The following is a 25,342-nucleotide window of genomic DNA, read 5'->3' on the forward strand; positions in this document are numbered from 1 at the left end:
TTGACATTCAGGGCCCGATAATCCTTTGCAGGCCTGTCCTCTGCATTGCAGGATACTGCTAAACACCCTGGCCCTCACCCACTAGATTACCAGGAGCACCCCCCCAATGTCTCCAGTATCTCCAGATATTGCCAGATGTCCCCAAGGGGGAAAAACATACTTGGTTGAAATCCACTGCTGTACCTAGCTCTCCAGACTGTTTTCGTACAGTAGATAGTAGATAGAAGGTTCAAGAACCCTCCTCTGACTTATCCTGTCTCAAGCTCTCTGAGCCCACCTGACCCAGAGGCAGGTTCAGGTCACAGCTCCCCAAAGAAAAGGGCACGGGATCACAGTTGGCCTTTTGTACCGTTGAGAGGGTGTGGGCAAAGGAAAGCAGTGGGATAGGGGACTCAACACCTAAGCAGCAATTTCAAAGGACATTTCTCCTAAGGAGCCCAGACTTCCCTTCAGCCAGGGTGACTAAGAAAAGGCACTTTCTGGTAATAGGGCCTTCCACCCTCATCAGGGTCTTCAGAAATGTATTATATAATAAATGCCTCAACACAAAAATATGTGGAACATAACTTGTCTCCACTCATCATTACGAATTTCAGTAATTACACACCAGGATTTGAAAAATTCTGGTTATCTGAATGTTCCAGCAGCTGGACAGATAAGTAGAACCTCTTCTCTGCTCATTTCTTTGTATTGATTAGACATTTGGCTTTTTACTCAACTTTCCTAGGTAGATACTACCACATCACATGGAGGAAGGGGTACAGGTGAGGGATGAAGCCATCCCGGTTCTGGATGGGATTGTCTCAGGAAGGACATATTTTGGGGAGGAGGAGTTCCTGAGGAGCAGGGCTGGCAGGGACCACGCTCCTCTGACCTGTTCACCCATCACCTCCTTCCTTACAGCAGTCCAGTTGGGTTTCTGTAGCAGAGACATACAATGACAAAGGGCTAAATTCTTGGCCATTGAGCCCAGGTCCCAATGCATCCTCTTTGCCACCCCAGAGCATGGCTGGATGTTGCCAAGGTCCCCAGCCAGCCCAAACATCCTTTCAATGCGAACAACTCAGCAGAACCTGACTTGTACTGTACATCTGCATTGGAAAGCCATTGACAGGGAACCACAAAAACCCTCCCAATGTTTTTTTTTTTTTTTAGCAGTATTTATCACCTTCTCAAAATCAGTTGCATATTTTAAATTAAAACAAATGACTATTTCTAGATTAATCAATACTTGCATTTTTGCCTTTTAAGAAGTAAAAAGTTGAATGTAAAAAATCCTTATCTTTGCTCCCATCAATCCAATTTTAATATAATTCAGTATTTAATACATATAATCCTCTTTGTCTGTGCAGAACAACATCGTAAGAAATGTGAACGATTCCATGGTACCCAGGACCTTGTGAGGTGGAGATGTGGCCTCTTCCCCATAAACTCCAGGTCTCAGTGCATTTCTCCTCTCTTTCCCGGATAAGGAACCGTTTATTCCTATTCAGTCTAAAGAAAAGGGTTTATGTATTTAATGATTCTAAAACCAAAATGCTACCTACTATCTGCACAATTGCCATTTTATCTCTTTAAACTTCTCCAGTTGACGTTTTTAAAAGAGCAGAAGCAGAAAACCCGTATATAATACCTAATTTGTACATCTGCGGTTTCCCTCTGACTGGCTCAGGCACCATATGTTTTTAATTATCATAATAGCCCTAAAGAACCTGTTCGGTGGGAAACACATATGATCCTTTTATTACTGGTTTGTAATTTAAACAGTTTTAACAGAAAAGATCTGGCTATAGGGGAGTGACAGGCTCAAAGGCCTAAGATCTCCGTCGTCGACCTCTGGAAGCTCAAGTTCAGATCCCACCCACCAGGCGGGACCGCCTTCTCCTGCTTGACAGAGGTAATTGGTCGCATGTGAAGCGGCTCTGTGGGACCTTAAAAGACAGGATCTGTGATCTCCAGTGACGCTGGGGTTTGGTCAAGAGCCTGACACGGTGAGCGGAGGGTTGATAAATATTATCCTAGTCTGACCTCTGCTGCTTTCACAGCTGGGGGCTGGGCCCATGGCAGCCCCCGTCTGGAGGGTCTACTGGTGCCTTGGGCCACCCACTCTCCACTCTCTCCCCCACCTGGACCTCAGGGAACAATTGCAAGGTGAGGGGTCAGGTTTCCTTGAGGCCCTCTCATTTTGGGGAGGGCGAGGGAGACACAGTTTTTTCCCTGAGGCTGAGAAGTATAATAAATACAGTCCTAAAAATAATTAATTCACAGACTGGGAGATGGAAGGAATCTTGGGATGATCCAGTGGATGAGGAGGTGAGGACACCGAGGGGATGGGAAGAGACCTGCTCAGGGTCACAGGCAAGTTCTAGGCCAGCTCGGTCACATGGAGCCCACCTGACCACACCCAGTGCCCCATCCTGCTTACTCCTGGATGACAAGCCCCAGGTTCTCTCTGTGACTGGAATCTCTGCTTGAAATTGCCGCATCTTCTCCTGGGACCCAGAGCTACAGGATGGCAAGAACAGGCGATTTTTATTTATTTGTTGGTGGGTTTATTCATTTCTGACACATCCCAAACAAGAGTTAAAGGCACAGGGAAGCACCGCAAGGTGAGGCAGCAAAATGTCACCCTCAGGGACCTCCACTGGCTGGCTGAACCTCAGCCTCCGCACCTACTTTCTGAGTCACCTTGGGTAAGGTAAGTGGCTTCTCTGTGCCTCCATTTCCCCATATGTAAAATTGGAAGAATAAAAATTACATCTACCTCACGGGATTTTTATAAGGATTAAATGAAAGAATAACATTTGCATTATATACGTAAGGTATTTCGAATGTGAGTTGGCCCTGGCACATAGTTAAGTATTTATTATTTAAAACCAAACTTGGTAGATGGAGGGATAGATAGCTCAGAAGTCCCGATCCTACAGGTGATCGTTCCTTGGGCATGGGGAGATCAAGGGGGAAACTTGTCATTGTCCTTAAACACCAGAGCCAAGATGCTGGGTTTGGAATGTGACAAAACCTCCGGCTTATAACTGCTTTCTGGTAACTTTTCAAGACATGCAGGGGGCGGGGGCAGCATTCGGAGTGATGGCCCTCGGACTTCCTCGGCCTCTCCAAATGGCAGACCTGATTCCACTCAGCTGCCATGAAAGTGGCTTTCTCGTTTCCACTACTGGTTGCTTTTAGCATCCAAACGTGACTCTATGATATTGTATTACTTTGACTCTTTTTTTTTTTTTTGTCAGAGCCTGATATTGGAAATGCAATACAGCTGACCTTTGAACAACGTGGGTTTGAGCGGCTCGGGTCCACTTACACGCAGATATTTTTCAATAAATATATATATGTACTGTAAATGTATTTTCTCTTCCTTGTGATTTTCTTAATGACATTTCTTTTTCTTTAGCTCACTTTATTGTAAGAATACAGTATATAATGCATATAATGTACAAAATACGTGTTAAATATTTATGTTATGGGTAAGGCTTCCAGTCAACAGTAGGCTATTAGTAATTAAGTTTTGTAGGGAGTGAAAAGTTATAGATACACAGATTGTCAGCTGTGTGGGGGTCAGCACCCCAAACCCCTGCACTGGTCAAGGGTCAACTACATATTATAGAAGAGGTATAATATAGCTGATGATACCAACCGCTATCATCTAGCAAGTGCTCTTTGCCAGGCTCAGAGCGCAGCACCAGACACATGTGTCTCCGTAAATTGCTGTCCCTGATGCTGCAGGGCAGTCACCTGGTGCCCGTGTGCACTAAGCTGGGGCTCAGAGAGGCTCTTTAATAGAATGCTCACGACTTGAGAAGTTGGAAGGCTTTTCCATTGAGTAGAAAAATAACATTGGGCAAGTCACCTGACATGCCGTGGCCTCCGTTTCCTCATTCATAAGATGGGTTCTGCTGACCAGGTGAGTTGGGTTATGCAGAAGTGACTGGGAACCAGAAGGGCTGAAGAAGGACCAGCTGGTGCGGGGACCTCCCCGTGAAGATGGGCCTACACTGGGGTGGCCCACCTACCTGGAGGGCGAGGCTAGGACCGAGTCCATAAGTAACAGGGATATCTTTCCACATTGCCCCATCTTTCCCCCTGCAGGACAGGCTCTTTCTGAGTCAGTAGGTGGACAGGCATTCATCTGGCCCACCCCACCCTTGGGGGAGGAAGGAGGGAGTCACAAGTTCAGATCTGGCCCTCCAAGTGACCCCAGAAGACGAGAGGAAGCCTTCTCATAAGTTTAAATAAAGGGGGGCTACAAAGCCCCCACCCCAGAGGGACTGCTCTTTCCTTTTGGCAAGAAGAGGGCCAGATGGCCACCTTCCTTTTGAGATGTCAATGGTGACCTCCTGACTCAACAAACAGCAAGTGCATCTTAATCAGACAGTGCCCTTCCTGTCCACCAGAAAAGGCGATTGCACCGACCCGCCCCTCAAGGAAACAAGACCTTCTTAATCACAGGCTGACTCAAGGGGCTTGAAGGGGGACCACAGGCCCCCGGGGGGGCTGACCCCTCCACCAGCAGCGACTGTTCCCCCCACACACACTGCCTGCCTGACTGGAGCCGGCCCAGCTCGGCTGCCCAGCCAAGCCTAGGCTGGGGTGAAGGCACCTCTGAATTTCCAGTTCTGGGAATAATAACTCACATTACTTCGATCCCATCTGCACCCAGTGAAGGCAGAGCAGGGAAAGGAGCATAAAACACAAAGTTCCCACAGTCAACATCTGTCTTAGTGCAAACAATGGACCATTATCTTGTAAATAATTCTGATTGAGCTGCAGCAGCGTTTCCTCCTGAAGCTGGAGGTCGGGGAGCAGGCAGAGGGTGCTGCTGGCAAGCCGGCCTGGGCCCCCAGGTGCTGCTCTCAGGCCTCTTCCCCGGCCCCAGCCACTCAACCTCTTCACCCAGGCCGTGGGCACCCTAGCGCTGCACACACAAGCAGGCCTTCCGACCAGCACCTCCAAACCCCGGGCGGCTTCCGGAAAGTTCCTCCCTGCCTCCAACCTCTCCTTTCTGCTGGCTTTTCTCTTCTTCCTCTTTCTCACTCTATTTCCCATTCTCCTCACTCCTCCAGATGCCACCTTTACCATGTTTCTTTTACTCTGTTCATACTGATTTTCTCTCCTCTTACTGTCTCCGTTCCTGCCCTTTTATCTTCCCTGGTCTCCAGTTTCCCTTTTTCATGCCTTTTCCCTACTCTCCTCTTTGATCTCACCTCCTCCTCTCTCCTTTGTCTCTCCATCCACATCTCTGTCTCTCAGCTCTTCACCCCTCTCCCATTGTCTGGTCTTTTCTGCTCTTGGTCCCACTGTGGCGCTCTCTCTCCTCCCTTCCTCCCATCCCAGGCCCCTGGGGCTTGCCCACCCCTCCAGACTGTCCCTGGGACAGGTGGCTGGTGTATGTCCAGTCTGGGGATTCCGAGGCCTACGGGTCCCACCTGCTCCCCGGCTCTCTCAGGCTGTCAGGCCTGGGCAAGGCCGACTGGGAGCGCTGTGCCCACAGGAACGTCTCTTCCCACCACTGGGAAGCCCCTCACGGCCCATCCCAAATCCAAAGACCCTCTCCTTCCCATGTGTTCCAGTATGCCGTGGTCAACCTGCCTCTGCACTCATGCATCTCCTGTAGAAAAACCCAGTGTCATGAAACAGAGCTGGGGCTTCACAAAACCACCCAACATTAGGGAAATCCAGATGTTTGCCTGTTCAAAGGAGAGAGGATAACTCACTTTGTGAGGGCATTTATCCCAAAACCCTCAAGAAAATTCCCCTGTGATTTAAAATTAATTGCCTGAGTGTGATTTTGAGACAACACTCGCAAAGTTTCCATGTAAAGCAAAACGCCATGGTACAAGAATTCTATTCCTACTAGTTGACCTCTAGAAAAATTTAAAAATCTCCTAATTGTCAATGCTTTGCAGCATTAGAAAACAGGACAAAGAGCTCAGTTGGAGCGAACAGGGGTGATGTCTGCACATTCCAGGAATGGGATCACTGAGACATAGCACAGCTTCCTCTGTGGAGGTGTTCACGCTGAGGATGGAAAAGAATCCCAGTGAGGCTGTCCAGACAAAGGCCTTCATGTGGTGAGTACACGTTGGCAAGGATGAGGGGCTCCCTGCTTTGCAGTGCTCTACCCAGATTCTCCACCCACTTGGCAAGGTCTTAGGGGTTACGAGTCCTCATGGGAGCCCTGCCTGAGACCTGCACGGCAGCAGAAATCCTAAAATAACTAAAATGTGGGTGACTTGCCAGCCTCCAACTTATTCATATTCATTTTATTGTCTTGAGGATGTACAAGGGTACACAAGTGTATCCTTTGATGGATGAAAAACTAGAGGCAATCAAGTTACATTCAATCAAAAGCAAAAAGCCAAGGACTTGAGGGGCTCAAAGTTGGAGATAGTACACACTGTCCCAAACTAGGGGGGCTTGCTAGCCAACAGCTTGCCACTTTGAGTGGCCAAAGGAACTCTGAGGATGGAACAGTGGAAAGGTCACAGGTACGGAGGAGGATGTGACCTGTTCCTTGTGCCCCATGCATGGAGTACGGCATGACCCCTCATCTCTCCATACCTCCTTCCTCTCCCTCTAAGTGTTACTGGGTTGGAGTGTTGGGTGGGAGTGGGGGGCTCCCAAGAGGGACTATATACTTTCCAAAGAGGGACACAATAGATTATAAAATTGATATCTATAAAGCACTTGAGGAAACCTTAATCATCATGAAAAATACTATCTTCTCAAGCTCGGTTGTGAATACAAGAGGTTGGAAAATGGCAAAGAAAAAAAGTCAAATAATCATATTTTTCTTGCACTACTATGAACCCAAAGATTCAGTTTTATTGACTCCCTCTTTAAAGAAAAATATTTTGATTGACTTCCAGAATTAAAAGAGAAATGCCTTGATGCTCTTCTTATGAGTTACTAAAAATGTCTTGATGATGAGACAAGTATTCACATGCCCCGCGCCCTAACTGAAACCCCACATGTTCATGTGCTTGTGGAAAGACCAGTTGGGCGCCCACCTCTGGGGCCCTGCAGGAGTGAGTGCTCACGAGGACTCTAGGACTGACCAGGTGCTAGAGGGTCACCTGAAAAGTAAAAGCTACAAGGGATCCTGAAAGCCATAGAATTTGAGACACAAGAGGGTACTGAGCGGACTTGTCCAAGCTCCTTGGAGCTCAACTGCTGTAGACACTGCCGTCCACCAGCCTCCAGGAAGCCTGGTCCTAAGCTGAGTGCACATCTCAATATTTAAAATCTGCTGTTCACTTCCCACAAGGCATCTTGGAGTGTGTATCTGCCCTTATCCTGGGCTCTGGAAGGTTGGTGGCCTTCTGCAGCGCACCGGGGTGTAAAAACCTGTAAAAACCTCAGGCCAAGGGGTTCCCACTTGTGGTGGATGCTGTCAGTGCCCGCCCCCCCCGCTTCCCCTCTGGTTCCCTGGGACGCAATGGCCTCTTGTTTCTCTCTGACCATGAGAAGACTGCTTGGCTGTTGGGTGAGCTGCAGTGACCCTCAACTACTGACTGAGAGCTGCAGAGCTTCTTCAGCCCTCAGGGGTGATTCTGAGGTGAACTTCACATAGTGTCCTAGGGGACCCCCAGGGGACAAAGCCCAGTCCCTGAGCGGTGGCAACCCTGTCGTTAGGCCCCTCACCCATGCCTCCCTGGATCGCCTCCCACATAAATGACCTGCACCCAGGTCCTTATCTCAGGTCTGCGCTTGGGAGACCCCAACTAGGTGAGCAATGGGCTCCTAGAAGACTGAGTAGATGAACTCTCCTTGACAAGAAAGAGCCCCACATTCTGTGAACCCCTGATTCAACACCAAGGCCTCTGCACCCCAGAAGACACCAGCCTCCATCCCGGCCCCAGGTGCAGGGACACCTTGGATGGCTCGTCCTTGTGTTTGCCCTAGCACTCCCCCCAGGACATACAAAATACTTGAGTCAAAAGAGAAAAGCGACTTGTCCATCATATAAAAAGAGCAATAATTTGGTAAATTAATTGCAAATTTTCTTTCCCTGCTTGGTTGCCTTTCTCCTTTTATGTGGATAATTGAGAGCATATTATATTAATTTGACAACAACCGAAGTTCAAAAAGGAAACTTAACCTTGTGAGCAGTGGGTTACCATTAGATGGGTGTGTCTGAACAACTCCACAAAGAGCATGAAAGACAAACTCCTCATAAGCCAGCCAATTTCCGGGTGCACAAATGGAGATTTTTGCTAATGAAATAGCCGTGCAGAGTTCCCCAACTTTAACCTTGAAAATGCACACTGTTTGCTCAAGAAGCAGAATCTGCTCATGCAGAGACAACACTGCCCATTTGCGGCTGCATATTTAGGGATGTAGTTTAATCATCGTGATGTGTCTTTGAGAAAAAGTGACTATAGGTGAGCAGTAATCGTCTCCCAAAGTTTAAATTCTTTTTCCCTGCACCAGAGCATTTGAATTTCATCAAAGCAAACACATTTCGCAGCACGAGTAATTGAAGACGTGGACTTGAAGACTGGGTTTCACCATGAGCTGCACAGCCCCTTCTCCTCCCTTGGCCTATCCCATCTCACGGCACAGTTACCTCCTTGAAACTCCATTCTCCTCTACAAAGGGGGCCTCTTTCCATCTCAGACCAGTGGGCCATCGCTGCTTAGAAGGGTTTAGGCTGTAGGGCCAAGGGCAGAGTAAATAGGACATGCTTGGGGCTGCCCCAAATCTGAGCCCAAACAGGTCGGGCTTGTTATAATGCCATGTGGGGATTGGCGGGGGTGGGGTGGCAGGCTTCGAGAAACAGGACAGCCGGCCCCCATGTTGAGCTGTGAATGAAGTCAGCTCATCCCAGAGGCCTGGATGCACCCAGCTCCCTCACAGCCACAGACAGGATGTTCCCAAGAACACTCAACTGGTGGGAAGGGAGTTCTTCCCCAGAGGCAGCAGGAATGAGGGGAATGAGGGGGAGGTGGGTGGAATGGAGAGAGCAAGGGGGAGGGAGGGTCCTGAAATGAGAGCGGGGAGGAGGCTGGGAGGAGGCTCATAGAAAACAGGAGAAGAGAATCCACAAAGGTCTCCCCTAAGCTTGAGAAGTCCCCTGGGGGAGCAACCCAGGAAATACCCCCTGCTTTTGAAGTGGAAATGCATGGAGACCCCCTTAGGGGGATTGGGCCCTCGTGGAGAGAACAGGGAACACAGATGCCTGGATAAGGGGCTCGAGGGAGCCTTCCTGCCCTCAGGGTGAGAAGCCAGGATGATGGGTTCCCTGCAGGGGCTCTGCCTCTGTTGCCAAGGCCCGGCCACTCATGCTGCACTGGACCCCCAGCCCCATCCCTGCCAGACTGGCAAGGTCGGTGCTGTGGTGTCAGCAAGGATTCGTAGAATGCACAGCGTGGCTGTAAACGAAGAACAGAGCCAGGGGCAATGTGCTCAACCCTGAGCCCTTCAACAGAGCCCTCTGGTCCTGGCCACATCTCCAGGCTGGAGGCATTGGTCAGGGGGTGTGCAGAGGGTGCCCCTTGCCTTCACAGAGTTGGATTGTGGTGACCCCTCCTTGGGAGCTGCAAATGTGGCAGCTAAAACCCAACGTGGCTTCAGGCCCCGAAGGAGGGAGCACACAGCCCCCCTCACACAGGCTTGGTGTGCGTGGGGAAGTGATGCAGGCCTCGGGCGGCCAGCAGGAGGCGAGGACCCAGGAAAGGGCAGAGATGAATTCTCGTCTCTAGGGCAGTTCCCCAGACTCAGGGGTCATTGGAAACAAAGACGAAATTCCACCGGAGTCTTTCTTTTGGTTCAGGCTGTGCCTACACACTGCTGGTGAAAGCTAGCTCAGGTGGATGTGGCCATGGACCAGGACCTGGTGGCTGGGGTCACTTCGCTTTACCTTGGCTGGGCATGTGGGGGTCCATCACGTTTTCCATAAGCACCCACAGTCCGTGTTCTCAGCTTCACGTAAACAGAATCGTATTCTCAGACCCAGAACCTCTCACTTCTCACCTCTTCCCCCCAATAAGAGACAATCTAATCCTGTACTATATGGTTTTGGGGGGTTGGGATCACATGAACAGTTTTCATGAGACACACTGGAGGGAATGTTTCCAGCAGCCAAGGTGATACAGTTGTCCTGCTGCTAAGGCCAGGCTTGTTCAAATGGACAGTTCTGGGCTTCCAGCCCCTTGTACACAGGACACTTTATTTATTTGGAGTGTGGGGACCAAGCTTGGGGCTTGGGATTCTGTCAAACGACGATAATACCTTTCCCCCCCGCCAGGAGCAGTTCGCCAGGGAACGGAGTACTGTGGAATTTAGAAGTTTACAAAACAGACCCAATCAGAGAAGCTTGAAAACACCGTTGAAGTGGCAGGGGCCTGACATCCAGCCCATGGACAAAAATACTACGTACGCAATACAAAAGAAAAGTGAAATTCTTCCTTCCTGCACCCTTCCTGCCATGATGGGGTCGAGGGCGGGGCAGGCAGAAGCCTGTTACGACAGACCAGGGCACAACCAAAAAATCTCAGTGGACAAAAATACTCCACACTCCAACAATTCCAAGTACCTCTCCATGTAAAGCTACTCTTCACAGGATGCAAAGAAAATGTTAAGGTTTGCTGCAGGAAGGCCGGGCAGATGTAGTCCTCCACACCGGGGATGAGGGACAGCAGCCTGCACAGACCCCCACAGGGCCTGTGAGCCATCGTGCGGTCTAGACATGCACCCGAGAGACACTTGTACAGAGAGGTGCACTCCCTGGACGGTCACCCCACGGTCACCCCACCCAAATCAGGAGATGCCTTGACATTTGTATGTTTAGGAATTGTAACTCCTGGGTCCGCCTAAAGAAAGATGGGTGGAAAATGCAGTAGGTGGCCCAGAAAACAAACCATGGGACAGCATCACTAGTTTCCCTGAACGTCCTGTTGAGGCTCCCGACAGAGGGATGTCAAAGGGTGGAGGGTGTTGTGGAGTGAATTAACATAATGACTCAAAACTGCACTAATGTTTCACAGCTTTTTTTTTATTAGCAATACCAAGATAAGTTATTGAAGCATTTTTAGTATTGTTTTACATTCCATTCATAAATGACCTAACTTGTAACTCAGCATACAGCACACTTAAAGATATAGTTTGACACTTATTCAGAAAGCTACAATTATTATAACTTACATGCCTTCATTACCAGGAACACCTTCATATATCTTCTAATTACTTCAACAATACTCTATTCCAAAGCACACGATAACCTGGTACAAGTTTACACATTTTGCTTCAATCACCATTTTTAAGGAGTGGATATCAAGGTGCTATTCACTGGAATTTTACTGTCATCTGTTCCTGGTTAACATGACGACCTGACACAATATTAAACTAGCAATATTACTGCTTAAATACTATGGAGAAAGATAATTACTGCACTTTTCTGTATTCTTCTAAAGTGTTACAAAATACAGGACAATCAGACACAAGCAGTAATGCCAACAAGACCATCGCAGGGCCCGCCTCTAGAAGCTGTGCTGAGCAGGCCCCCCATCAGGGTTTCCACAGGTGAAGGGACCTCGAATCCACCAGCGTGTGTCATGCAGAATTCATGACTCGGAGGGAATTTTCTCTCCCGTTCAAGTTACTAAGCCTTCACCATCCTTTCCTAATAGTGGAACATATGGGGCAGTATTTTTAGCCTCCCTGATTCTTTGCTATATATACCGTAGGTTGGTGTGCCATGTGTATACACATATCTATGCCAATAGTAATTATTTATTCAACACACATATGTGTATACATTCTTCTCTTGACTTTACACGATTAACAAGCTGCAGAGAGCCACCGAGGAGCACGAACAGACAAGGGCAAGTCCAGCTAGACCGACTAGAACAGGGGGTGTCACTTACCTGCAAGAAAATGTGCAGATTCATTAAACAATCCAGAAACCACGTGGGCTAGAGGCATTTGAAAGCAAGGGCAGGGCCACATTTCCTAACTGTTTAATGGGATAATGACAATAAAGCAATATTTATAAAATTTGGTCCTTCTCTCTCTGGATAAAGCAAGAAGAGCCCATGTGATTAGAGCAGGTTGGCAATTAGATGTAGAGGTGCTGTTGATCAGCGCTAAGTAATAGGAGAAAATTACTACTTATTTGAAACCTAGGCTTGGCACATAGCGTCTGAAAATAAAAAACAGAAGAACTTGATTCATTCAGCAGTTAAGATGTGGTCCGTGGCACATGTGGCAGGTAGACTGCTGCCCGTGCCAACCACCACTTTGACTCAGTAACCTAAGAAGGTAGACCTCAGAGCTTAAGCCCAGAGCACCTACACACAGCTCAAGACAGGCATGGGGTCACAGGGTTCCTATTGCATAGGGCGGGGGCTGGGCCTGCCTGGGGAGTTTGCATTTCCCCAGGGGATGTGGGTGTCCGTTCTGACAACACTCTCTTCTCTCAGCATTCTCTTCCTCCCTCCCAATTTGAAGTCATCATTAGGGAGGAAAAACATTGTACATATGTTTTGAACCAAAGAGCTTGGTTGGTCTCTTCTCCCACCTCAGGCTTGATCCTGGGCAGTAGGTATCACGCAATCCAAAGACACCATGGACACGGCAACCAAAATGAAAGCTACCAGACTTGTCTCCTGCTTTGGAGGCACTGTTGATTCAGACGGTAGCTTTTGGAGCCAAAAATATGCAGCAAAAGGAAAGGAACATAAACAAGGCTAAATGTCACCAGTGTTTGCCGACTTACAGACACCATCCATTTGTTTGTTCTGAAATGACGAGTGGACCATTTGGCAAATACAATGGTATTCACACAACAGTTCTGTCATCCTGCAGTGCAAACGACATCATGTCAGTGGCATTCCCATTTAACTTAAAAAGAGGGAAGGGGAGGAGGAGTAGAATGCCGAAAGAGTTTGGAGAGGGCTGCCATCCGAAGAGGATGCCCCTTCGTCAACGTGGTGCACACGGAGAGCCTCTGGATGAGGGCAAGGGAGAGCCTGCCCGGGGTGCTGGTTTCTGTGGGAGACCCCGGGGGACAGCACCTGTGCTTTGTCCCACCAGAGTTAAAGGGAAAGACCCTGCAGCCAGTTGTGAGGCAGCCAGCCTGGGCAAAGCAGGCAGGAGGGGTGGTGATTTGCATGAATTGAAAGGATCTGCCCTTGGACTTCAGGACAAGCCAAGTGGTCCTCCCTACTGAGGGCTGACATCAGGCCCTGGATACACACTATTACTGAGAGCAGGCTGGACTATGGAAATCAAAGACCAACCTGTAAATGATAAAATCGGGCAGGGAAAGCGAGTGCAAAAGTTGTGCTTTATCCACAGTCTCTGCAAGCCAACACATAGGAGAATCATCTCATGAAGAGGAGGAAGAGGAGGGTGATTGCTCATTTGGCTTTAAATAAAGCATGGCAGCTCTAGAGACAAGACCTTACAACAGAGATTCCCTGGGCCTCCTAGGCTCACTGCCTTCACATGTGTTGGCTGAGCCTGGGCGCCTGTCTGCTTGGCAAATTTGGATTCTGTGGTTCTCTTCCTCTGCCATTTAACTAATTTAACCTTCTTTCTCCATTAGAACCTGCTGGCTTCAGGGCCACACCTTAGAACTTAAGATCATCCACAAAAATGTACCAACTGTCATAGGCTGTGCAGCAGTAGCCCATGCTCCGGTGTCTTCATACACGCATATGCAGTGCTCACAGTGTTTTCACATACTCCACCACGGCTCCCTTGGAAATCCCTAACTGACCACAGACCTTAGCCATTTCTTGGCCAAAGACTGAGGAGGCAGGACTTATTTCCTACTCCAAAGCACTTGCCTTCTAACAGGAGAAGAATTGGGTAGAGACTGAAACGGTGAGACCATGGCAATGAGATGTCAACACAAAATTGCCAGAACTGTCTTCTAAGCTAATGTTCCCACATACCCAAGAAATAGCTATCAATGACTTGGCAAAGCAGACCCAAGGAAATAAGATGTATCTCCATAACCTTGATGGAAAGTAAGATTTGTGCCTGCTCAGCGCCAAAGGGAAGACTGCAACCAAAAGACATTTGGGCAGTGATATCATCTCCTTGTGACAGCCTCCTGCGGATGTTCACCCCTTCCAGAAAATATCAGCTCAACTGAGAACCATTTATCCAAGCTCTTATACATCCATTGCCTCTTTTTATCCACACACCTCTGTCCATCAAGCTCACCTCAGAGCCAAGAAAGAGCTCCTGTGTCTTCCTCCTCTGCCTGCATTGGCCATGATGGCAGGGGGGGCAGCCTTTCAGAGCCCTGGAAGTCTCTGATGCATAGGTAGAGATGTGACCTTCCAGAAATAGCTACTCCAGCCCACCTGGGTCTACAAGTCCTCTCTCTCTCTCTCTCTCTCTCTCTCTCTCTCTGGAAAATCTCTCAGATCTCTGGCATTAAATGGCAATAGATGGAATGTTGTAGCTGCTGGCCTGGGTCCTGCCTGCATCATCTCACTGGCCAGTGGGGTAGCAGAGGACTGCTTTCACATGTCTTCTCTAGGATGACCACAGCAACACAACCTTCTTTATACTAGAGCGGGGCCAGCAAACTTGGAGCTGTGGGCCAATTCTAGCCCACTGTCTGTGTTGGTAAATGAAGTTTATTGGAACGCAGCCATGCCCATTCACTTCCTTACTGCTTATTGTCTGTTTTGTGCTGCCCAGCAGAGACCACAGGGCCTGCAAGCCTAAGGGCTCTCTGGTCTTCTAAGAAAACAGTTGCCCACCCCTGAATATTTTCAGACTGCCTATGCTGAGAAATCAACAAGGTTTCTGGAGGACAGAGTCACATTTTAAGAGTTCAGCTTCTTTATCCTGGTTCATTAAATCACACATTCGAGAATACATGAGGTACAGAGGTTTAAGTGGACCCCATCTTTTTTTTTTCAGGAAGGGAGTCCTAATTTTCTCATTGCTATGAGAGAATCCAGGATCGCAGGCATAACTTGGGTCAGGGAAGCCAGTTTCCCCCCAACTGGGAATACTGGGGCTATTGCTGGTAATGACCCTGCCTTCTCACTGGCTTCCTCCCCAGTCTGGTGGGTCACTTGGTCTGGCAGCCACGACACAAGGGCCTCATGCCCACAATAGACAAGCTAATAGATTCTCCTCACTCAGCCGGGCTTCCCTGAGTGTCAGTAATTCCAGACCAGAGCTTTGAAGAGTAAGGGGGTTGCACTCTTCTCACTCATGTTCCCTTAATTTGATTTTAGTTCTTCCCCATCAACCCTACCCCTGGGCTCACCAAAGAACACAGAGCAAACTCTGCTTGCAAGACTCAATACACGATGGCTTCCAGACATCTGTCTCACGTTCAAAAGCAAAAGTAAGAGTTGCTTTCTAAATCCACAAACTCTGGAGTGAAGCAAGCTCTGTACCTGGGCCATGCAGCCAGCCCCCCCGCCCAGGTGCTGTGCAGCCCAGCCTCTGTGCTGACTAGGGCCCACCAGAGCACTCTCAGATCTCCGAGCTACTGGCGGTCCCAATAGTTTGTCAGATTTCCCAGGCTGGACAAAGAGGCTGTCTGCCTTGTCTTGTCAGTGGATGTGACGCTGCCCTGGTCTGCCCTTGCCCCCCTTATTAAACACTCATGTGGATTTGTCCCATTACAAAACCAAGGTCAAACCCATTCCCCAAAAACCGAGGGCACATCCGAGTTCTCCAACGGCCGGGAGTGCCCTTGTACATTATGCTCTTCAACGGAATAAAGAAAGGTAGGCCATGCCTGGAGTCTGGAAACCACCTCATGAAATGGGGACTTTGACTGGAGCAGCAGTTCTTGTAACAAGATCAGGCCCAGAGTGGGCACTGACTCACTCTAGAAGCAACAGTGCATGTCCTTCAGCTTAATCCAAGATGGCTCCATCTCCTCCTCGGGATCATCTGTAGCACCCCTCTGATCTTTTGAAAATTCATGCTCAAGCTCTCAACGTTGGCACATGCTACATACCTCCCCTACCCGGCTGGCTGGGTTGCCTAGCAGTGGGCAGTGCACATTGTCCAGGGCTCCAGGTCCATGACACCAAGGAATGAAAGACCAGAGTTTTAATAGTCAGAAAGCAGGCATGCGGAATTTAGGAAGCATCCAGAAGTAGAGCCTATAGCATGAAAATCACCCACAGACTAGGGGTTAGAAGCCACCTTCTCCACTTACCAGCATGTGTCAGCAGAGCCACTGAGCTCTAGTGGGGGGGTGTGTGTGGGGGGGTCTATGTGATTTGAACAAAGTCTTTACTGATGCTTCTTCTAACACTTCTGCACCCATGAGAATAGAAACAGACAGACATTAGCTCCTCCCACAAGCCTGTTTCTAAGGGTGTCAAAGTGGGGATTTGGGTTTACTAACCAGATAAAATCAGACCCCAAACTCTCTTAAGTTGAGAACTATCAAAATAATTCTTTGGTTAGGCAAAGCCCAGCTTCTTGAGGAAACCAGCTATTAAGCTGGTGGGCCAGTTTGGAAATCTATATCTACTCTGAGTGGAGCAGAGAGGAGGGAATAAACATTAGGAATATTTGATTCCTTGTGCCAATATCATTTCCACCCTGGCAAAGTCAAGCCAATGGGAGTTTGAAGTTTTCAACTATTGTTTGTGCTTTTTGCAATGCTAGAAAGGCAGTAAACTAGGCAGTAAGAAAAAATGTCCTCAAATGCCCCCTTTGTAGCTCAGTGGGTTTAAGTTTTCCTCACAGATATCAACTCTTAGGAAGGATGAATATACCTGGCCCTCCTGGGTCACAGAAACCAGTAAGAAAACAAGAAGAGGATTTTGATTATGGGGGCCCAGGTGTGGGAAGGGGCAGTGAGAGCTGGACAGAGGCAGGCCATCCTGGAGGCGAAAGGACAGGGCTTCCACCCCAACGAAACAAACACCAAGTCCAGAGAAGGGCCTTCCTTGCCTGCTCCCAAGCTAAAGCAAGAGGGAGGATGCAGAAGAAATTAGGATAAATGAAATGCTGAACTTGTGCACTCTAAAAATAGGCATTTTTTTTGGCCGGCATTAGTTTTGGCATCTCACCATGAGTTCAAGGTGGAGCCGTGGGACCCGGACTGTCCGCTGGGAAGCGACCAGGTGCCTTGGAGCCTGGCTGGCCGGAGGGTCTTCACTCCCCTTTTGGGAGAGAGGCCGCGACTTACATCTCAGGCTCTTTTGCCCAATGGCTGAAAGGTTGACTAAGCAAGTTTTTTTGCACGTACCCTGGACATGTCAGGGAAGTGTGGTGAGCTGCTCTTCTGGGAGGGGGTAAAAGAGCCTAAGAGCTGCAGCTCGGAGGAAAGGGCTTCCTGGTGCTGCCTTTCCCTCCACCCTCGCCTGGTGCAAAAGGACACAAGTGGGCACGCTTCCTCAAAGGCGGGCAGCCTTCCTTCGGCATTGATAGGACGATGGGAAAATTAATAGGGGTAATATGAGCTCATTTCAATAATAATGAGCTTATAAACATGCCAGGTTTTGATCTTTTCTGATGCATGGATTCCTGGCAGGAACTATGGGTCCTACGTAGGTATTTGAAAGAACTGAAAATAGACTTAAAAAAAAAAAAAAAAACCCAAACAACAATAAAAAAGAAAGCACCCCAATCACAAACTTAAAAACAACAATAAAAAAAAAGATAAAAAAAAAAATTGGACTGACATAAAACTCTTTTCTCTTTCTTTTAAATATTGTTTTTAACAGCTTCAAAAGTAATGAATTGTGTGTGGCTAAAAATAGATCTGGGGGTGCTGGTTAATGGGGCCTTATGAATCATTCAGTATAAGGAATTGTCAATATTTTTTTGAGCTGTCAGAAATCCATTTAGTGATTTTTGACAATTCAAAAAATATTTCTGACTGCTTGATCCAGTTCTTAGTGAATTAGGGAAGGAGAGGGAAAAAAGAAATACATCAATTTAAATTATGAACTGAGTCCAGCTTGCTGAATCCCACTCTGTGCTAAAAGGAATGTCAGGATTCAGAAGTTAAAAACTACTCCCTTCGATCTATTTTCCTTCCTTCTTCTCTCCTTTCCTTCCTCCCTTCTTTCCTTCCTTCCTTCTTTCTTTCCTTTTTTCAACAAGTGAAGTAAAGTCACAGAAATTCATTCTTAGATTACAGATGGAAAGGTACCGCGGTCATTTGTCTCTAGTGAGGATATTTGGGGCTGGGAATAACATACTGAGCTTCGATTCGGAGAAAAGCTTTCGAATAAGAATATCTGGGTGACAAGAGAATGACTTTGATCCTCCCTGCCCACGCCGACATTGATTTGATGCAGTTCTAGGCTTCAAATCTAGCATTACTTTTTAAGATCTGGAATTACTTTGGAGTAACCGTATTCTTTAAGGAGGTAAAGAAGTGCCAGTTTGCTAACAAGATCAGGCAGGCGTAAATCCAAGACACACAGGATCACAACATCTGCCAACCAGGGACTTCATAATGTACATTCTTGTTCGAACAACAGGTGAAGAAACAGACAGACAGAAGGCAATAATAGAAGGCCAAAGTCACAGTAACTGCCATTTGGTGTGTCTGAAGATGAATCACAAACACCCCAAACCATCTCCCTGCTTGGAGAGAGGGTCATTTTATTTCTACATTGTGGTTAGTGTGATATGATTTTAGTATCCTCAAGTCATTCTAAAGAAAAGTTTCAGAAAGCAGATTTGGCTTAGCAAAGCAGTAAGGGATTGTCTTTAGGCATCTTATGCATAAGTTGAAAAGACTGAAAAGTTTGCAAGTTACCATGTCTCTTTTTCTTTTTGTGTTTTGAAATTTTTCCTTTCCCCCTCAAGTTATGGGTTAAAAACAGGAGCAGTGCACACTGTGAGACCCCGCCCCCTTTTCCATGCCTTCCGTACAGGCATTTCAGATCACATTGATGCAAAATGAAATGCAAAAGTACGAGGTCCAACACTTCTAAATGAAGTTGACTCTCATGATTGTCTATATTGCATATACAGCATAGTCGGGGTATTTTTTATGTGTAGTTCAAAATCTGCTCATGGATAAGTCTACCCCATTTAAAAAAAAATGCACAAATCAGCACTGATGTTTTGGGAAATGAACTAAAGGAAGAGGATTCTAAAACTTACCACACAAGTCTGGCCTCTTGATACATCCAGAATTTGCTGTGCTACTTGCAAGTCCGTTAAAGGCTGCTAAGCCATCGGCGCTGTAGGCCCTGAGGACCGACAGCACATTCATTGGCTTTTCCAGGCCCTGGGGCCCCCGCTCTGGCTTGGGCAGGCTCGCCACGGGGTCCTGGGCTGGAAGAAGGCCCGGGCTGTGCCACTGCTTCTCCGATGCCTGGGGTAGAGGGGAGACCAGTCCCTGGATGGGCTGTGGGGCGCCTGCGGGCAGCAGGCCATCCCCACCGTCGCTGACTCCGTCCTTGCTCAGGGCAGGTGGCTTGCTCATCACCTCTGGCTCCGTGTCGATATCCTCTTCCTCGTTGTTTTCTCCTTTGGAGGAGTCCATGTCCTCTGAGGAGGCGATGTCCGAGAGGTCATCAGTAGTGTTCTTATTTGTGGTTTCAGGGATCAGGATCGGGGCATCGTCTTCCAAGTGGGCCTTCCCATTGGGCTCCCTGTTGGGGCAGGAACTGGAGGCCCCCGAGCTCAGCAGACCTGGGTAAACACCGAACTGCTTGTAGAAGTCTGATGGGAAGTTACAGAACGTGGGGTCCATGTGGCCGGGCCATGGGCCACCCTTCTGCTCCCCCAGAGTCTCTTTGACCTGTCCTTGGGCCATCTTTTCAGAACCCGAGTCCAGAGGCCCCATCATGTTGGAAAGTGCCATCTCTTTGCTTGATTGTACCGAGGGCAACAGGGCCACTTTACTGGCCTCCCGGGCTTGATCTTTGCAATTGACCGTCACCCCGACGGCGCTATCTTTGCGTTTCGATTTGCCCAGGTGGTTGGCCTGGAGATGAAGGGCCATCAGCTCCATAGAGGACGTTGTGAAAGCACAAAACAAGCAGCCATGCCACGCGATGCTGTCTTGTACAGTCACCGAGGAGCCCGGGAGGGAGGCGGCGTCCGGCCGCACGGACAAGTCCAGGGGCTCGTACTGAGACTTCTCAGACTTCCTGGGGGCCGCCTTGCCGCCTGCCTTCTCCTCACCACCGTCTGCCCCGTGGACCTTCATGGAAGGAGGGTCAGATAGGGCTTTGTCCTTCATGTCCTTCTCCTTCTTCAAGGAGCTTAGGACAAAGCTGTCCATGAACGCTTGCAAGGACCCTTGGAAATTCACACCGTTGTTAACGATACTTTGATAGGCTCTCCCGATTTCGGAGAAGTGGGTGCTTTTGGAAGGAAGGTCGGTACCTTTCAGAGTGTCTGAAGGAGCCTCAGAAGACAAGCCGGCAGCCTGCCCTGAGTGATCTCCAGATGAGAACACCCCTGATGTCCACTGCTGAGACGCAGGGCCACCTCTGAAGTCGATGCCGGGGAGACCCTTAAAGGCGCCCCTCAGGATGTCTGGTCTGATAAACAAAGCAGCTTTGTTGGACAGCTCGTCCCTGTGGTCTTGGTTCAGGGGCTGCCCAGACAGTGGCCCGGCTCCGTTCTGCCTCTCTCGGTGGTGCCGCTCTAGGTGGTATTTTAAGGAGGCTGATTGGGTGCCAGCATAATCACAGTGGGGACATTTGTAGGGTTTCTCACCTGCAAGGTTTTGGTATAAGGAGAAAAAAAAAAAAAGTGTTAATCTCATTTTGGTGTGCTGAACAAGGCTAGAAGGATCAACATTTGTTCTTGGAAACAAAGCAGCTCAAACTAATAATTAGTTAGAGAACAACTGTTTTTTAATAGAAGAATAATTCGTACTCTTAAGCTTTTTTAATGATTTTGTACCATTTGGGACTATTCAGGAATGACATACTATCTACACACAATTAGCTATCTTTTTCTTTATCTAACATGTGAAAACGGCTGTAGATTTAAAAGCTATGATTATGAAAATTAAGCATAATAATTTCAACCACAGTGATCATTAAAAGTAGAAGTTTAAAAAGACAAAGTATGTAACAAATGGGTGGTTGCAATATTTTGTGTATACAATAGCTCTAAAATTTGTTTAAATTATACACATGGAAACCATTTTTAAACCTAAAAATTTTATGGCACTGTTACGCAAGACTGAAATGAATGATTTAAGTCTTGCTCTGCAGTAAATCATGGATATAATTAGCAAATGGCATACTGCACAAGTAATTTATCATTATTTGGAGGGCACCATTCCAGACGGGCTCAGATATCCGCAGACCTACTGCATTGTTTCTAAATAAAGAACTATAAATACCGATTCTATAAAATATTAATACCATTACAGTGCATTATGATTGCAGCATGTAAAGACATATAGTTAAGATGAAAAGCAGTCAATAAAACTTAAAAGAAAATGAGTAATAAAAAGGCACAAAATATATTTAGTTTCTGTATTTGAAATTAACATTATCTACTGGTCTTTGTAGTGCCTTAAATTTGTACTAATGGCAAACCTAATTCTCTGGTAGTAAAATGTGTAATTTACCTATAATAAGCACTTTCTAGAGAATAAAAATAGCTTTAAAGACTGTCTTAAAACATATAAGATCATTTTCATGAATTAAATATTTATTTAAATCCAACACACAACTTCTATTGTTCTTTCCACCATGGGAAAGATACCATAACATACAACTTAGACCTGCCTACGACGTTGTAGGAGAGAGGAGAAGGGGAGGGTAAACAAATGAGGATTTAAATATATTCCAAGAATTTGTTTGCAATCCAGGGTCTTCTCTGGACTTTGGAATCGAAAAGTTCTCTGGAAGGAATGGGACTGTTAGAGTACCCAGGAGCTTGTTCACAACAACTCCCTGTCAATATCCACAATTAGTTCTCTGAGGAAATTCAAGCATCTCCCACCGCTTCCTCTATTCTATTGTAAAACACACTGATCTAAAAGCAACAGCAAGTCATGGGTGAATGGTGTATTCTGGAGACATTTTGCTGTGTCTAGTCTCAGCTGACGCCATGACTCCCAGTTCTCCAGGCATAGGCCATTTGGGGGTAAGATACTTGTTGGGGGTGGGGTGGGGGGGAATGCATGCATTTTGTAAATAAGAGGACTACCGGCCCAGGTTCTGAGCAGAGGACTCCAGGTCACCTCCAGACTGTGTGCTCCAGCCTGGGAGAAGATATGCCTGCCTCATCAAATGTTGGCTATGTGCTCCTCTTTCCCTCCTACGAGCAGCTGAAGGTTTCCTCTGGACACATCAGATGCCCAGCTGGGACTCTCTTTCTCTGAATGCAAAGGTCACGTTGTCTCTAGACCAACAACATGGATCTAGAGGAAGACTCACTCCCTTTTGATGTAAAGGTACAAATGGCTTCAGGCACCATTTCCCACCTCTTGAAGTCAATCCCCGTGTTAGGCTTGGATTCACTTCAGCCACTGCTATTTGGACATCTCACTGGAGACTAGGGAACCCTCAGATGGGATGGGGTGCTTCTGAGCTGACCTAGAAGTCAAGTGCCAGGTGGAGAAGAGGCAACCCCTGAAGCTGAGGGGGTGTCTGTGGGGCTTGTGGTAGGAGAGCCTGATGAGGAACTCAAGATTCTGGCCCACGGGTTGATGTAAACCCGGGGGGAGGGCCCTGCAGTGAGAGCTGGAAGAGGTGCCTACAGGTACTGGATGAGAATTGGGTTGCATTTCAAAAGTGCACCTGGAAACGATTAAGTGCGTCTGGCAAAGGGTTTGTAGAGCATGCATGGGCATCCATCAGCAGGAGCTGCAGAGAGAAAATGTAGACCTTCCCTCCAGGCCTGGGTGGAGTGGGGACTGCCTTTCTTGGCTGACTGCAGGGAGGCTCGGAAGATGTGCATAGATTTCCAAGGGACACACACTTGAAATGCTCACTGGAGCAGTGGTTGTCAGACTGTACTGAGCATTGAATCCCCAGGAGAGTATAAAACACCAGTTCTGGGACCTAAGGCAGAACAGTTCTGATTCCCTGGGTCTGGGGTGTGTCCAGAAGTGGGTGCTTCTAGGAAGTGTCCCTGATGATTCTGATGCTAAAAGTGTAAACATTACATTTTGAAAAACCAAAGTGGAACAGCTTGGGGAGCTTTCAAAAGTGCTGATACCTGGTCCCACTTCCACCTCCAGAAATTCTGAGTTCCCGGGACAGACTGAGCTCTGGGGTCTTGCAAAGGCCCCCACGTGACCCTCTGTGGAGCCTGGGTCCAGAACCACTACATAGAGCCTCCCTGGGAAGTACTCTTTTAGGTTGATACAGTGGAGCAGTGTAGCAGGGAAGCTAGTCTGGACCTCTGGACCCCAGGAGGCATTTGGAGAGTCTGGACTGGGGACAGAGAACTTGTGTTATTTTTGCTCCACTGGGCATTCCTATCTTGGGACCTTTGCTTCCCCGACCTATAATGTGGCAAGTCGGAACACATGTTCTCTATGGCATCATGTCAACTCTAAAAAAAAGTCATGTCAAGGGCTAAACAAAGTCTCCTGAATGATGCCAGAGGCATACGTGTCCATACATGTATGTACCCGCACACCCAGAACCACACAGATTCATTCACACAGTCTCTATTGATTGAGCACCCCCTACCCCCCAAGTACTGTTCTTGGTGCTCGGAATTGAGTGAAGAACCAAAGAGACAAGGCCCCTGCTCTCACGGCTTTGAGAGGAGACATATCATAGGATCTTTAAAGAAAGAGGCACACACACACATACCACGCACACATACAGTCACACACACCACACATCATACACACACACAACATACATTACAAACATACATACACACACACCCCAAACATCACACACATACACACACCACACATCACATACTCAACACACACACAAATCACACATTACACACACAACCACACATCACATACACCACACACATATCACACACACTACACATCACATACACACCACACACACACCACATCACACACACCACACACCACACATCACACACACTACACATCACATACACACCACACACACACAACACATCACACACACCACACACCACATACACTACACATCACACACACACCACGCACACACACATCACACATACACACAACCACACATCACACACACTACACATCATACACACACACAATACATCACACACACACACACATCACACACACCACATACACACACACCACACACCACATACACACACACCACACATCATGCACATCACACATCACATACACACCACACACACATCGCACACACACAACACACACACACAACACGTCACACACACCACACACCACATACACTACACATCACACACACACCACGCACACACACATCACACATACACACAACCACACATCACACGCACTACACATCATACACACACACACACACCACATACACACACACACCACACACCACATACACACACACACACCACACATCATGCACATCACATACACACCACACACACATCGCACACACACACCACACACACATCACACACATACACACAACCACACATCACACACACAACACACAACGCATGCACACACACCACACACACCACACATCACATACACATCACACACACACCACACATCACACACACCCACACACACACAAAACACATCACATACACACATATACACACCACACATCACATACACACATCACATACACACACATACACACCACACATCACACCACACACACACTGCACATCACACACACATCACACATTACACATCATACACACACACAATACATCACACACACACACACACACACCACACATCATACACACACACCACACATCACACCACACACACACCACACATCACATACACACACAGACACATCACACACACAGACACCACACCCCACACATCACACACACACCCCACACATCACATACACACCACACATCACAAAATGCAGGAGAGGATCTCTTCACTTGACCCACTGTTCTTTTAAAGTTCAAAACAGGCCTTGACCACCACTGTTCCAGGGAAAAGAGGCCACATCTGAGAAACAAGAATGGTTCATTCTTAGCATCTGAGCCTCCAAGGACCCAGGCCCTGGTAAATTCGCGGCCACTTAATTAGAGTCCTCAAGGATTATTTTCACTGCACAGGCTCTAGAAAGCCTTCCATGCACCACCCGTGCACACATCCTGGAACAGCCCTCGCAGTGGTTTCTCCACATGGCTCCACCTCCAGGTTCCTGAGAGGTTTTATTTGGGTGACTGCCCCCTACCACCCAATTCCCCAGATAAATGCTCCAGAGTGAGCTGCATGGGATAAACCCACCCGCTTTGTATGTTTCGTTTTAAAAATGAACAAAAACCT

The 25,342-nt window shown here is 47.7% G+C and overlaps 1 protein-coding gene across 15 annotated transcripts in view; it reads right to left on the minus strand.

Annotated features, from left to right (window-relative positions):
- Positions 1-25,342, minus strand: part of ZNF536 (zinc finger protein 536) — a 424,627-nt gene that overhangs the window by 125,897 nt on the left and 273,388 nt on the right. For 12 of the 15 annotated variants that reach the window (XM_067018697.1, XM_067018691.1, XM_067018693.1 and 9 more), the window contains one exon: positions 19,084-20,652. In XM_067018697.1, coding sequence (XP_066874798.1) covers positions 19,084-20,652 — 1,569 coding nt within the window. Of the gene's footprint in view, positions 1-11,137; positions 12,817-19,072; positions 20,653-25,342 lie in introns of those variants that run through there. The other 3 variants (XM_067018700.1, XM_067018701.1, XM_067018699.1) reach the window with 3 other exon arrangements.

Source organism: Kogia breviceps, chromosome 18 (assembly GCF_026419965.1).
Source record: "Kogia breviceps isolate mKogBre1 chromosome 18, mKogBre1 haplotype 1, whole genome shotgun sequence".
Taxonomy (NCBI): Eukaryota; Metazoa; Chordata; class Mammalia; order Artiodactyla; family Physeteridae; genus Kogia; species Kogia breviceps.